The 14,678-nt window shown below is 39.3% G+C and overlaps 2 protein-coding genes across 6 annotated transcripts; one reads left to right on the top strand and one right to left on the bottom strand.

Moving 5' to 3' along the window:
* Positions 1-712: 712 nt before the first annotated feature.
* On the bottom strand, positions 713-5,540 carry LOC136431352 (nuclear transcription factor Y subunit alpha-like). Of its 5 annotated transcripts, none has more exons than XM_066422681.1 (5): positions 5,433-5,540; positions 3,893-4,491; positions 3,380-3,515; positions 1,590-1,759; positions 713-1,011 (listed from the first exon to the last, which is right to left on the bottom strand). In XM_066422681.1, the coding sequence occupies exons 1-5, from the start codon at positions 5,458-5,460 to the stop codon at positions 931-933; spliced, it is 1,014 nt and encodes a 337-aa protein (XP_066278778.1). In that variant the 5' UTR covers positions 5,461-5,540; the 3' UTR covers positions 713-930. The 5 variants fall into 5 exon arrangements, with proteins under 5 accessions (XP_066278778.1, XP_066278777.1, XP_066278781.1 ...); XM_066422680.1 differs by having other exon boundaries at positions 1,590-1,771; positions 5,433-5,538; XM_066422684.1 differs by lacking the exon at positions 5,433-5,540 and adding an exon at positions 4,990-5,120 and having other exon boundaries at positions 1,590-1,771.
* LOC136431354 (small nuclear ribonucleoprotein G-like) lies at positions 5,181-8,240 on the top strand. The gene is made up of 4 exons (XM_066422685.1): positions 5,181-5,317; positions 5,550-5,572; positions 6,584-6,705; positions 7,621-8,240. Exons 1-4 carry the CDS (start codon positions 5,286-5,288, stop codon positions 7,672-7,674), a joined length of 231 nt encoding a protein of 76 aa, XP_066278782.1. The 5' UTR covers positions 5,181-5,285; the 3' UTR covers positions 7,675-8,240.
* The last annotated feature ends 6,438 nt before the right edge of the window (positions 8,241-14,678 follow it).

Below are 14,678 nucleotides of genomic sequence, written 5' to 3'. Positions count from 1 at the left end.
AGAGTTGGTATTGAGTGGAATTATGATCGTTTATCCCAATATACCAAGTAACTTTTCACTCAAAATAAACTAAAGAATCAACCCTCAAACAAATTATAGTAGAGAACCTTCTAGGTTTGCTTAGTTTGGAGTTTTTATTAAGGATACTTGCTTCTAGCTCTTTAGTGTTTGTTGAAAATGACATTGTTTTGAGTCGCCCCTCTGCTTGTTAATCACTGACAAAAAAGGAGTGAAAATAGTAGCTACAGTCAAATATCAATATTGGTTTAAAGGAAAGCTACACAAAAAATTGAAAATCTTTCTATGCTATGCTTAATATATTTCAAAGTCAAATTCTTACTTCAAGTTTGTTTCACATAAGTCCGTCATAGTTCTGGGATTTTCCACAGTTTGCAACTTATTCCGTGCTGACGCCTTCTCACCTGATAATTGAATTATATGACGTCAGCGTTTCAAATTTTTCACCTGATGATTGTATTATATGACGTCAGTGTTCTAAAATTCAATCATCAGGTGAAAAATTTGAAACACTGACGTCATATAATTCAATTATCAGGTGAGAAGGCGTCAGCACGGCATAAGTTGCAAACTGTGCAACATCTCAGAACTATGACGGGCTTATGTGAAACAACTTGAAGTAAGAATATGACTTTGGAATATATCAAGCATAGCATAGAAGGATTTTCAATTTTTTGTGTAGCTTTTCTTTAATGAATCCAAACATATCAACTACACAGGTTCATGTATGCACCTTAATCTGAACCTCTGAACCTGGACTTTGACCTGATTAAGGCAAACTGGTACCCAGGAGCCTTAACATGACGTTTCTCCCTGGAACCTTGCCAGTGAAACATAGATCTGTTGAACAGAACTTAGTAATTTGTTCTGAGAATTATTTCACGTTGAATGTATTTGACCTGTCCCCAGTCGTCAGTTCTCCTTGCTAAACTTCCCTCCGTTCCCTCGAGTTCTGGCAATGGCATGTTTGTGACGAGACTCGTACAGGTACTTCTGCAAAAAAACATCATAGCCAAATATCAATGCTCCATTGTGACTTATGGGCTCACCTGGTGTTCACCTATTTGTCAATAACGATTATAATGAATTCAGGATAACAAATAACATGCTACACATAGCAAATTAGGTTCTGATGTGCATAGTCAGCCTCTGATTATGCCAATCTCCATATACATGCCAAAATGATACAGATCCATCCGCAGCATCTTGATTTATCCAAGGACATTATATAGAATATTATTGAGATATATAATGTGGCATCGTGTGGCACAATAGGTATGGTGTTTCAACCTAACCGAGAGGTCCAGGGTTCGAAACCATGCCCAATGTTGTGCCCTTGGGAAAGGCACTTAACACGACTTAACTCAGTAAATGAGTACCTAGCTTCGGTTAGGGACGTCCCTGGATAGGATGTAAAATGAAGGTCCTGTGTTTATGGAGAGCCACACCTCGGGCACGTTAAAGATTTTACCCGGCTAACTTACACTAGACTGTAACATAGAGACTCCATGTTCTACAGCTTCTTTAACAAAACTTGCACGTTGAATCTTGCAAAATTCATGTGATGCTACCTTTCTGATCTTGGGGATCTTCCCAGAGGCCTCCAGCTTGGCTCTCATCTCCCTGCGCTTCATGATGCGGTGGTACTGCTTGGCGTTCACGTACAGGGGCTCCTCGTCGGGGTCCCAGCCCGCAGTCTGGCCCATGGCAGTCATGTGGAGTTGTGCTGCAGTTAGGCTGGCTGCAGAAGGAACTGTAAACCAATGAAGGTTTTCATGGGCTATTGTTGTTTAGCCTGGAATCCATAATGTTATTCCAGTTTGCTTCCCAGTCTGATTGGTTTCCCGCACATTAGTCTAGCTCCTCTCCACATTGAAATGTTTGGTCCTTATGCCTGCCAATATTTCAGGGATTGAATATTTCTCAGAAGTAGTGTGATCTCAATGTTTTACCCGTTACTATAAGGACAGTGAGCCAATCAGAACTCTTACTAGTACTTACGTTTTAAGGGAATATTCAAATGACAATTATTTATCTAATATATAGACTATGTGTATTCTGTGGAGAAGCAACCAGTGAAGTGAACCAGAGGTAGTTGACTTTGTATATTCTGATGTTGGCAACACTAGTTTTTGGCAACAGTTCAGGTGCAAGTTTAATAGCCAAGTACTAGTACATTATGTGTGTTTGCCAAGAAGTTATTTCTATGAATTAATAATGTGTCCATGCATGTGTCATTGTAACATCTGTTTGTGCCCGGGAGTAAATTTGTGACCGCTGCATTTGTCCATCTTTCCCCTCTATGCCCACTGATTTACAGCAGATAGGGTCCAGACCTGGGTTTTCGTTTAACGGTTAGGTGAGTTCTCCAGGATCGTTTTGGTGGATTTCGTTTTGTTGTGCATTTTTGTTAAGGCAAACTACAGCCAGTTTTAGGTCACCGTGCCCCTCGTACAGCCTGTTTACAGGGGGCACTGCCTCACGGCTCTGTCTACAGGCTCCACCTTGCTATGGTCTCAATTTATTTTTATTTTTATTTTTTTTTTTTTATTCAAGAAAATACACAAATACAGATAAGTACAAATATACCTGACAAACTACGACAAACAGTCTGAAAAAACAAAAAGCGTGCCTTTTAACGAGATAACAAAATACTAATATACTGAACCAAGAATAACAAACTTAAAGTGTAACAGTTGACAGAACATGAAAAACAATAAGAATCTAATCCATACATAAAGTTCCCCACTTACCCCGATGCTTCTCCAGCTTCCCTCTCCGAGATGCAATAAGAAACTCTGTTTTCTGATAGAAAGATACTAGATGGTCTCAATTTATACGCCTTGGTCTTGTACGGACTCATATCCCAAAATCAACCTTGACCTTCGTCTTCCCAACACCTACCCACATGCCAAATATCATCATAATCCATCGAGAGGTTCTTGAGTTATGCTGACTACAAAAATCCAGACACACAGACAGACACACAAAAGTTATCTACCGACCAAAAATTGTGACCATAGCTAGTCCAAAACATTAGATATACCCAAACCGGACATTTTACTGCAGTAACTCTACCATAGAAAGTTTCTTCCTTTCACCAACCCGTACCAACAAACCAAATATCATCAAGATCCATCCACAGCTTGCATTGTCCACTTATGCTGAGCCACAGACAGACAGACAAACGAACAATATAACATAACCTTCTTGGCCAAGGCAATAAATACCCATCCAGACACCATTGCCTTGGCAATAATTTTTCATTGCCACACTCGTTAAGATGCAACTTACAGGGCCACATTCTTACTGCTGAGAAGTGTCATGGCTTGTAAGCCTGATGGCAAGACCTAGACTGTACCTTTCTGGGTTTCCTTTCCTGATTGGTCTGTTTTGTTGTTGGTGTCTAGCAACACCATGCGTGTGGGTACACCGTTGATCAGTATGGTTGCTGTGGCTCCATCCCCTGCACCTGTATTGGGCACTGCTGAGGACTTCTGCAGCAAGAGGACAAATAACCAGCCTGACTAGTCCGACAAATTACACTTCTGACAGGAGGGTCTACATGGGGGAACCTGGCAATGCCTTTAGGACCAGTAACACTTGATTCAGGAAGACTGTCAAATTGTCAGATGTTTATAGCGCGTCGAAAAAAGTCATTCTCATTGTGAACTTTGTAAAACTTTGGTGTCCAGCGTTGATTTATAGCACTGTACATCACTTAGACATGTCAGAGGCCTGGATACTTGTACATTAGCTTTAAGTTGTGTCATGAATCAGCAAATATGATTCGATATGAAATCATATTGTCTAAAAAAAACTGCATCATCATCAGCAATAGTAACACACAAGTGTGTGAAGCATGGTTTCATACCTGTCCTGAAGTCGGGGACCGGAGAAGATACTTGACACGGGACTGAGGTGGCATTGTTGACATGCAACTGGTAGTTGGTTTTGGTGGAGTCACAAAGCCGGGATGGTTAACTGTGACTGATGGAGTTGTGTGTGTCTTATTGCCATGTGTGTGAGAGAAAGATTTGCTCACAGACATCTGTGGCTGGTTAAGAACTATGCTGACTGGCGGGTCATATAAACCGGTGTACGGAGTAGGAATACTCTGTACGTTGGTGGTACTTGCCAAAGATGTGACACTTTCTGACGGAGTTTGAGTTGTAAGGAGGTCATTACTTGAGTGAGTGGTGCCAAGGGTTAGCGTTGCTGGCACCTCTACCTCAACATGGCTGTCCAAGAAGGAGAAAGGCACAAAAGAGGAAGTTGTCTGGTTAGGGATGCTCTGGGGTAGGAAAACATCTGTAAAGGTAGAGTGAAAGGAAACCGGAGGAAAGGTGTGATGTGAGGGGGGTTCAGAAGTCTCGATGGTGAGGTCTTCAGGCTGTGAGTCGTAACTGTCGTATCCTACATTCCCTGTGGAGGACTGCATCCTCTTAGCCTGCGTGAGCGGTATCTCAGCAACTGAAAGGAAAAACAACAACATCATGAACGTTACATGTAGTTAAAAATAAAAATAAAACATACTTATAGACAGCAAAATCTCTGAAGACAAAAGGGAAAGCAATGCTGCAACTGTTTAGTCTGACTGAAAAATTGACTGAAACGATGACCAAGGACATTGTCCTTGCAAAGACCAAGGAGGTTTCATTCCAACTGAATCTCCTTGCAATCACCAAGGGCATTATAACAAACAATTACATCTTATTTAATCAGAAAAAGGGATGTTACAATTATATAATGTCCTTGCAAAGACTAATGAGACCAACGTCCCATATATAGGGATATATAACAGTCAGGCCTGGTGCCATCCCAATTTTCGCGGACAAACTTGCTGTATCAATGTGATCCAATGGAAGCCCCTCCCTGAACAAGATGGCGCCATGATTGGCGAAAACCTGACCTATCACAGATCGGATTTTGGCTCTCCCTTTTGCCGAGTTTGCTGAGAATCATAAACACCTTGCTGTGGTCAGGCTTTCAAAGGAAGGAAAGTTCGGTGAACTTCGTTATGCAGACGGATGACGTAAATCGCTAAAATCCTTATAACAGTTGTGGGGGTGAGGTTCTTCTGCCAATGTGCTGATCCTGTGCTGATCTAGATATCGGGGAGCAATCGGCTATATTCGGAAGAATTCGGGGGATACTTCGGATAACTTCGGTAAAATTCGGAAAACGTCACCCCCACGTCCAGATCGTTGCTATTCGACATTTTGCGAGCCATTGTTGTTTTCCTGTACAATCCAAGCTGATTCACGATGAGTAAGGCACATCCACCCGAATTGAAAAAGTAGGTGTACTATTGATTATATAATACAGAACTGTACGTCATTATTAATCTGAAATTTTATTTTGAAAGCTGGTAAATTTGGTTCTTATTCACGTTATTGAAATGTTGGCCTCACCCGGGGAAGCTGGGGTTGAAGGGGCCATGCTTAGCTTCAGGTGTTGTAACTTGTACACTCGAATAACGTATAAAATCACGATCTTAATTCCATTTCTCCTTGTTGTGTCGTCAACAGGTTCATGGACAAGCGGATGTGCTGTGAGTACAAATGATTTATCTATACTGAAGGCTCATGTGCAAATCTCACACGGCCCTTGCGATGTTTCTTGGTTTAGCTTGCAAACTTAGTCTGAGATGTAGGAAGATAATAAGAGGTTATCTGGCCTTCCCCGTCTCAAATTTTTGTATGTATTTGCACATTTTGCCCTTCCCAAAGACGACATAAGTTTTTTGGGCCCCTCCCCCGATTTCGTAGGCAGGCTGACATCAGGTCAAAGGGCATAGGATGGAAACATTGCAGCGTTTTTTTTCTGCTTTCCAAATCCAATGGACTTAGTATCGTCTATTGCCTCTTTTTTGGTTTAGAAATTGCAAGAAAATCTAAAGGTTGGACCCATGAGGTATGATTTTTTTACACCTTTTCGGTCAAACTTTCAAAGCTGATGGGAAAAAACAATTTTTTCCAAAGTGTCAGCTTACAGTAAATGCGGAAGATAAAAAAGCGTAGTACTTCATGTCTCTAAAAATGAAAATATAAACCTATTATGAACGGAAGGTGCTGTAACTTCAGACGTAAATTGAGTGAGTTCGACATCACATTGCACCAGTGTTGGTTGTCTTAAGTGTTGCGTTTTGATAAATGATGTAAATAAGAGTGGTGTTGTTTGGGGATTTTCGGCTGTGGGGTTGATTTGATTATCGTCTGTGCACAAATTAATCGAAAAAGAATAATGATGTAGTTGTCTAAGTTCACAGAATGAAAAAATGTTAACTGTTTTTGTGGTATAGCTGGTATAATTTTAGCCTAAGTATCATCCTAGCTAGTTCCAGCAAGGACTCTGGGAGCCCTGGAACTAACCAGGATGACACCCAGGCTAGACAAAAATGTGTGAAAGCAGAAACTTCCAAAAGTATACTACTAGTATACTACTAGTATACTTTTGGAAGTTTCTACTTTCACACATTTTCTTTACCATGGTGATCACATCAAGAAAAGCTCTTGTGATACAAATTCTAACCTCCACAATTTATTTTTTTTTTTCTGAAAAGTGCAACTGAATGGCGCCAGGAAGGTGTCCGGTATCCTGCGAGGGTTTGACCCCTTCATGAACCTGGTGATTGATGAGTGCGTGGAACTCCGAGGCAACGAGAGGCAGAATATTGGCATGGTGGTGCGTATATAGAATATCAAAACTGTCGATTACTGTTAGCAGATATCCATTAAAAGTTTGATTTTGAATATATATAGTACTTAAAAGAGAACTGCACAATGACCCACTTACATTCTCGCTCTGGATGCTGGGAATGTTAGAAACCATTTTGGAACAAACATTCTAGCCGTGTATCTTGAGTTCGGACTTACCTGTTCGACCGCTGGTTGCAACATTGCTGAATACCTTTTTTTAACTGAGATTTGCACTGTTGCCTTAGTTTTTCTTTCAAAGATTACTCATTTGTCTTCACATTTGCAGTACAACTGGACAGCAACTTGTGTTGTGTGATGTTAGTGCTGATTGTAAATAATGTAGCCAGAGTGACATCCTAGTTTGGCTTTCCCTTCACCAACCAGTCTGAGCCCATGGCATATGTGTGCTAGAAGTCTTTTACATGTAAAATTGTATGTTGACAAATTTTATATAACTTGAAGAATATAGTCTGTGTAAGGCAAACTCTGCTGTCCGATGCCAAAATGTCCCTCCCAGCATGTTAGGCGGGTTACTAAAGTGCAATTCAATCAGGCTATGAAAAATATACATGTAAGATTATTTAACACAAAAGCAAAGTAATAGACACAAAAACAGCAATGTTTTCGTCTTTTCATAGCACAGATTTCACAATCTACGGATGGTTCCAGATGGTTTAGAACAAAAAGCAGAATAAAAGTGATAGTTTTTTGCAGGTCCAGACTTGGTTCCTGACTTTTACTTTTTTAGGTTGTTTTTTTAAAAACATTTTTACAAGTCCAGTTCAGGTCCAGAGTTTTAGGTATGCAGCACTAGTCCCCACAGGCAACAACAACCATGTAATTTGTACCTTATTCAAAGTTGTAGTGATGTGTATTATATTGCTTCTACTTCCTTCCACAGGTGATCCGTGGCAACAGTATCATCATGTTGGAAGCTTTAGAAAGAGTCGTCTGACCTCACACACTATAGGGGCTATCGTGGAAGGATTTCTGCATACAAGGAGGCTACCTGGAACAGTTTGATGTGCGCACTGAAGTTATGTCTTAGTTTGGACATATGTACGGAGTTTGTCACTGACATTCCACTGTAAGGCTATTGTGTTTAGTCACTAAAAATTTCTGACAAGAATGAATTATGGCCAGAAGTTCAGTTTCTTTCTTTAATCATGAGCTAGATATTGAAAAGTAAGAGTATGGAAAACTAAAACTGTACCTCTGATTGTCATATACTGCAGTACACTGAAGAGCTGTTGTCATGGTAAGAAGTAGAGATGTCTATTTTTATTGCCTCATATCAGAAAAGCATGATTTTGGTTATCAGTCACTGTTCCAAGGTGTTTGTAGGGGTCTCTCTGGATGTATGAGGACTGTACAGATATTGTTTTTTATTACTGTTAGACTGGCATCATCAAGGACATTTTGTTCAAGAATCTTTCTGATGAGGTTTTATTATACCACATTTGATACTACTACTTAAAGATGTCCTTGAGGGCATATTTATAAGTAAAGAGACAAAACGGATGAGAAAGATGTGTTTCTTGACTGTGTAATACACTTCACAACTGCATAACACATATGCCAAATAACAGTCACTCAAGCAACTGGATATGATTTTCCATATCTTATGCATGTCTAACCTTCATCGACATACATAACACATAAAACAAGAGTCTTAGGACCCAAAATCTCCATGAAACTTTTTTTTATTAAACCTGTTCCCCCCATTCTATATTGCTCAATGGTATGACCCCCGGCCACATGTTGGGGGCTCAGGTTCCACAGTGACCCACTTTCGCTATCAATAGCTAGTAACAGCTGTTAGTAGTGCTACAATGGCCAAAACTGCAAATATAGATTTCCCCATTACTTAGGCAACTTAAGTCCAATTTGCATAATTTGCACTTCATTGTATACAACCCTCTCTAAGCTACCTGCCAAGTAAATAACATGAAAATCTGTCGCTCCTTTCTTCAGTTATTCTCCTTTGAAGATTTTGACAATTACGCCATTACAGTTCCAGTGACACATACCAGAGGTCCCAAAATCGACCTTGACCTTTCTCCTCCCCACACCTACCCACATAACAAATATCATTACAATTCATCTACACATTCTATAGTTATGCTGATTTTACGCATTCGGTGACACATACATACACACACGGTGACCAATTCATACACGCACGCAAACACACTAACTTTGCATGATTTGCACTTCAGTGTGTACATCTCTGTCCAACCTACCTGCGTACCAAATAACATGAAAATCTGTTGTTCCTCTCTTCAGTTATACCCCTTTAGAACATCTTTACAAATAGGCCATTGCAGTTCCAGGGACACAAACCAGGGGGCCCAAAATCGACCTTGACCATTCTCCTCCCAGCGCATACCCACATACCAAATATCATTACAATCCATCTACACGTTCTACAGTTATGCTGACTTTAAGCATCCGACGACACCCATGCAAACGATTTACCTCCTTACTTATGCAAATTCGGTCTCATTTGCATAGTTTGCACTTAAGTGTGTACAACTTGGTCTAACCTACCTGTGTACCAAAGAACATGACGATCTGTCGATCCACTCTTCAGTTCTTCTACATTGAAGATTTTAACAAATACGCCATTGCAGTTCCAGTCACACATGCCAGGGGGCCCAAAATCGACCTTGACCTTCCTCCTCCTAACACCCACCCACATACCAAAAATCATTACAATCCATGTACAGGTTCTACAGTTATGGTGACTTTAAGTGTCCGGTGACACATACATACACACAAACACCAAACGCAAGCAAAACAGTATCTCCATGAAAAAGCCTTTTTTCATGGAGATAACAATAAACTATAATGTACAGAAATGGGTGGGAAAGATAGTTGATAGGTGTTGACTAGCATTAAAAAAAAAGGTGAGGCTGGCGTTCCTCCTTCTTTCAGAGAGAAGGGTCCACTGCAGGTCATGAATGAATGAATGAATGATTTATTGCACAACAATTGCATCAGTGACAATGTATGGCAAATTACAGACAACATAGGTAACACTTAACAATGTAGTTCTATACATGTATAAGAATATACTACTTACTATAATACTATATCTAGTGTGATCTATGGCCATTGCAACATGGAACTAATACAGACTAAGGGTTGTTTTTCTAGGCTAATTGTAATCTAAGGACATTTCTAATTACTATAACGCTACATCAAATGCAATCTACTTTAATTACAACGTGGAGCTATATCTAAATTACAGACATTGTGTTGCGTGTTTCTAGTCTAAATTGCGACTTTACATTTGTCAATTCTCATTCAGGAATGGTACAGTTTCGTTTTTGCATAGCGTGGTAGATATATTGGCCTAGGTGGATAGATATGGAATGTGGACATGACATAAGTACATTAAATGTATCGCTATCTGTGTAAGGTAGGGTAATATTTGACTTACATGTAATTGATTGCATAAGCACTTGTCTTTCAGCATTATATGTAGGACATGTTATAAGAAAGTGGTACTCGTCTTCAATACTATCTTGGCATGAAGGACAACGTCTCTGGTCTGCCGATATATTGCGATGGCGACCTTTTTCAATTTCCAGGCAATGTGCACTTATTCTCAGTTTGGTTATGTTGGTTACAAAATTTTTGTTTTGGATAGACAATAGGTAGTTTTCTATACTAAATTGAGTTTTGATTTTAGAGTACACTTTAAGTTTATTATTACTGTTTATTTTTTGTCTCCAATCAGAGAGGAATGTGTCCTTCATGCGTTCCTTGAATAAGTTTCCGAAATATTTGGCATCAACATTAGGATTGAGCCAGATATTTCGGAAACCATGTCTAGATAACATATCTTGGACATGAACAGCCCAATCTTGATCTTCTTCAACGGCTACATCATAAGCTTTTTTCACGATTCTGTCATTAGGCAAGTTGTTAAGTCTGAGCCAATATTTGATAAGGTGGGTTTGGGTGTCAATGTATAAAGGGAACGCACCTAGTTCTCCTCTTACGGCGGCGTTAGTTGAACTTCTGGGAACACGGAGTAAAATTTTGTAGTAGTTTAGGAGAACTTGTTCTAATTCAGGAACTTCATACGATATTTTTGGCTGTTCTACCAATATGTTTTGATTTCTTAATATGTGCGAATTTTTAATTATGTCAAGCTTATCATTGTATTTTTTCAGACGGACGAGTATCGGGCGGGTAGAGCAAGGGTCACTTTTCTTTCCAATACGATTTGTTTTGAGAATACTGACCTGCGATCCTAGTATTGGAGATAGGATGTTAGATATCAAATTTCGAATATTTTCGTTTGGTGATTCTTTTATTCCTTTAACAATAAGATCCCTACATTGGATATTTGAGCCTAGAATTTCGCTACAGTATAATAAAATTGGCTTAACTAGACTATCAAACAGATCTAATGCAAGGGAAATTGATGGATTGTAATTTGTTGATAGTACTGATTTTAGTTTAAAGGAGGCTCGGAGGGCTTTGGTTCTAATTTGTTTATTAGCTCGATTGAATGATCCAGAGGGGGTTATGTCTATTCCTAAATATGTGTACGACGGTGTGATATCTATAGTATGACCCTGTGCTTGGAAGGGAGAGGGGCGGGTTTTACTCGTTCGTCCATTTTTGGAAAAAATCATTACTTTAGTTTTATCTTTATTAATCGTTAATTTCCAAGTAGAGCAGAAGTTATCTAATCTTTTCAAGCATTCTTTCAGGCCACTTTCTGATTTTGATAGGAGCACTAGGTCATCTGCCCAGAAAAGACTATTAATGGGAGTGTCTTTTAGAATGACGGGGTCGCATTGTGGTGAGTTAAGTAGGTTTGGAAGGTCATTAACGTAGAGATTAAACAGAAGCGGACTTAAATTACACCCCTGGCGAACTCCACAGGTTGACTTGAAGTATGCTGATAAGCCGTTTGAAGTTTTAACGCAATATTCTGTATATATTGAGCATAGGCATCTAACCTAGACCAAACTAGAGTTCCGCGACCTCATACCTTCGCCAAATGATTTTAACCTTTATGACTGACATATCAGGAGTGTTTGTCATCAATTATAAATCATACCAGTTGATCTTCTTCACCCAAAAAACAAAAGTATGAGCTTAACAAAGAAGGTTATGCTAACAAAGTAACATTTATTATGAATTATGCAAATGGGGTCCGTATTAGCATAATTTGATTCAACGATGTTCACATTCACATAACTTCCAAATGACACAAGTATGAAATTGCCATCATTTACCTGTATGGAATTATAGTAGTTTCTCATTAATCATGCAAATTAGGCCTACATTTGCATATTTTTTATCTATCAAAATTCCTCAGTAACAAATGTCACATATGTCAAAAGTCATATCATGGAACACAGCGAGTTTTTAAAATTGTCTCATTAATTATGCAAATTAGAATCTGATTTGCATAATTATCGTCCAATCATACAAAGCATCACATAAGCTATCTACATACCAAAAATCATTACCATCCATCAAGCCCATCTTGAGTTATAGTATATTCTCATTAATCATGCAAATGAGGTCTTCATTTGCATAATTGATATCTATTGATATTTCTCTCTTCTTCAATTACATACATGTATGTCACATGTTTGAGAGTCCTATCGTGGAATTTGGCGGATGTATAAACTTTCCTCATTAATTATGCAAATTAGATACTGATTTGCACAATAAGTATCTAATCATGTACATCATCACTCAAGCTATCTACTTACCAAAAATCATAACCATCCATCAAGCCCTTCTTGAGTTATTCTCTTTCAAAGTCTGAACCAAAACCTGATCCTGCAGTTCCAAAAAAGCCGCTAGGGGGCTAAAACCTATACCACTTACTCTCTGTCCAAAGAGCTATCTACCACTCAAAAATCAGTTCCATAGCTTGTCCAGAACAACGAGATATCAAAACAGGAAGTTCCACTGCAGTACCGTAACAAGCCGCTAGGGGACCCAAAATCTAATTATTTCCTAGTCTCATCAAGACCTACCCACCTACCAAATATCAAGACAATCCATCCAAGCCTTCTCGAGTTATGCTGGTCTTTACAAACATACATACATACAAACGCTACCCTCTGCATAACCTTCTCGGCGAAGGTAAATATAAAGTAAAGACAACCCTGTTTTGCCATCATGGCTGGCAGTTACAGTGTTCAACTCTACAAGTACATAGCCCCTGTATATAGTGTATGTACTGGTTTCTTTGGTACATTCTTTCTACACCACATTACTAGACACAAAGATATAATTTGCATAATTAATTTGCATAATTGATGAGGAAAGTTTATAATTTCGTTGCATTCAATGATAGGGTTCTCAAATATGTGACTCATATATATGAAGACCCAAAGTGCATAATTGATGCGAAATACTATAATTTCATATTGGTAAATGATGGTAATGTCATTATTGCGGCATTTATTTGAATATGTACATTATTAGACGCACATGCTAATTTACATAATGTGTGCTGAATACTACTGTAGACTTCTTTGCTTAGATAAAACTTTCAGACGTCAAAAAATAGTTACTCAAGCAACTGTATAAGATTTTGAAACAGACGTTTTTGACAGCATCCGTCAGTGACTAAGGAAAGATCTGGCAGAACCAGGTTTTATACCAAAACTCTGAATAGATATGTAAATGAAGTGCATCTAAATTAAGTTGACACAAAAGGGCGTCAGCTGGCATGTTCTGGCGCATTCTAATAAAGTGTTTAATGCCATTGAGGGGTTCTAGATTACATGCAGATTTTGGAACATTTAAAGTTTGCTTACAGAATTTTAAGTGAAAGTCTCTACCCGACATTAGAGAACCTTGGCCGAAGTAAAAAAAATTGCGTATTTTGCCGAGGAATCGGTTTTAAAAACACGAGAAATTCGCATCGTCATTTTGTTTCCACGGAAACTGCGAGCCTCGGCCTCGGCACGCCGCCCACGGTCGGAAATTTGTTTTATCGATGATATTGTGCTTGCTAATATATCGGTACCTTTCACATGATAAAACTCGTTTTTAAGACTCAGGTCAATCTTTCCTTGTACATGTACAAAGTCACATCTCCTGTTCTGTCAGTGTCATTTCCAAAAACAAAAAGACCTTCACGCCCTGCGAACGTGAAGTCAGCGGCGGAATCGAATCAAGACGGGCCGGGACAGAGCACGGCTGACAGTAGTAGGCTGACAGCCGAAAACCTAATAAGAATTTGTACTGAAGCGATAAGCCGTCGAAAATTTTGATTTCTACCTGCATATTCAAAAGGTAAAATTTGCAAAGCAAACGTATCTTACACAGCTGTAGTTTCAAATTGAATTTTAGGGCTTCTTTGGAAATCAGTTACCTGTTAACTGAAGGGACTACCCTAAAGATTGATAGATAAATAAATAAATAAAGGCCTCGAAACAGTTAAATTCTAGTATTTCAATATCATTGACATCCACTTTGACACAACTAATGTTATAAGCAGTTTTCATCTAACTGTAGTATTAGTGAGTCATCATGTGGTAATAATGGGGTCGACTCGAGCTCGGACATGTTGTAAGGGATTGCATTCGTAATTTCAGATGGTGACGTAAAGTCGGCGGCCCCGTGTATGAGGGAGCTTCAGGTATTAGCCTCAAGCGTCAAACCTCTGCACATAAAAGAACCCAACACACTTATCGAGAAGAGTAGGGGTTTGTGCTTGGCCAAAAACGCGAGTCTTAGCGAAGCCGCGTTGCACTACCACTAGCTACTTGAAAAAGCATCATGCTTCACCTCAAATGAGGATGCCTTGAAACGAAACGAATACTTATATCAGTTACATCGTCTTCACTGCGCACAACTCTGACACCCTGCTGACCGTTTTCCATATATGGTAAGGAGGCCCACCTCGGACAGGGAGGCTGTCTGTGCCGTGACACCGCACGCCCTGGTCACATGATTGAATGCGTG

This window comes from Branchiostoma lanceolatum, chromosome 3 (assembly GCF_035083965.1).
Source record: "Branchiostoma lanceolatum isolate klBraLanc5 chromosome 3, klBraLanc5.hap2, whole genome shotgun sequence".
NCBI lineage: Eukaryota > Metazoa > Chordata > Leptocardii > Amphioxiformes > Branchiostomatidae > Branchiostoma > Branchiostoma lanceolatum.
Note: the sequence above shows the minus strand (reverse complement) of the source record. Positions and strands in the feature narration are given on the sequence as shown.

Excerpts from the sequence above, each read along its gene's own strand:
- LOC136431354 (XM_066422685.1), top strand. The coding sequence starts at position 5,286 with ATGAGTAAGGCACATCCACCCGAATTGAAAAA. Across the intron at positions 5,573-6,583 it reads CATGGACAAGCGGATGTGCT|TGCAACTGAATGGCGCCAGG; the intron begins GTGAGTACAAAT and ends TTTTCTGAAAAG. Across the intron at positions 6,706-7,620 it reads GGCAGAATATTGGCATGGTG|GTGATCCGTGGCAACAGTAT; the intron begins GTGCGTATATAG and ends TTCCTTCCACAG.
- LOC136431352 (XM_066422680.1), bottom strand. The coding sequence starts at position 5,460 with ATGGCCCCTTCAACCCCAGCTTCCCCGG. Across the intron at positions 4,492-5,432 it reads TTCAACCCCAGCTTCCCCGG|TTGCTGAGATACCGCTCACG; the intron begins GTGAGGCCAACA and ends TTTTCCTTTCAG. Across the intron at positions 3,516-3,892 it reads GGTCCCCGACTTCAGGACAG|AAGTCCTCAGCAGTGCCCAA; the intron begins GTATGAAACCAT and ends CTCTTGCTGCAG.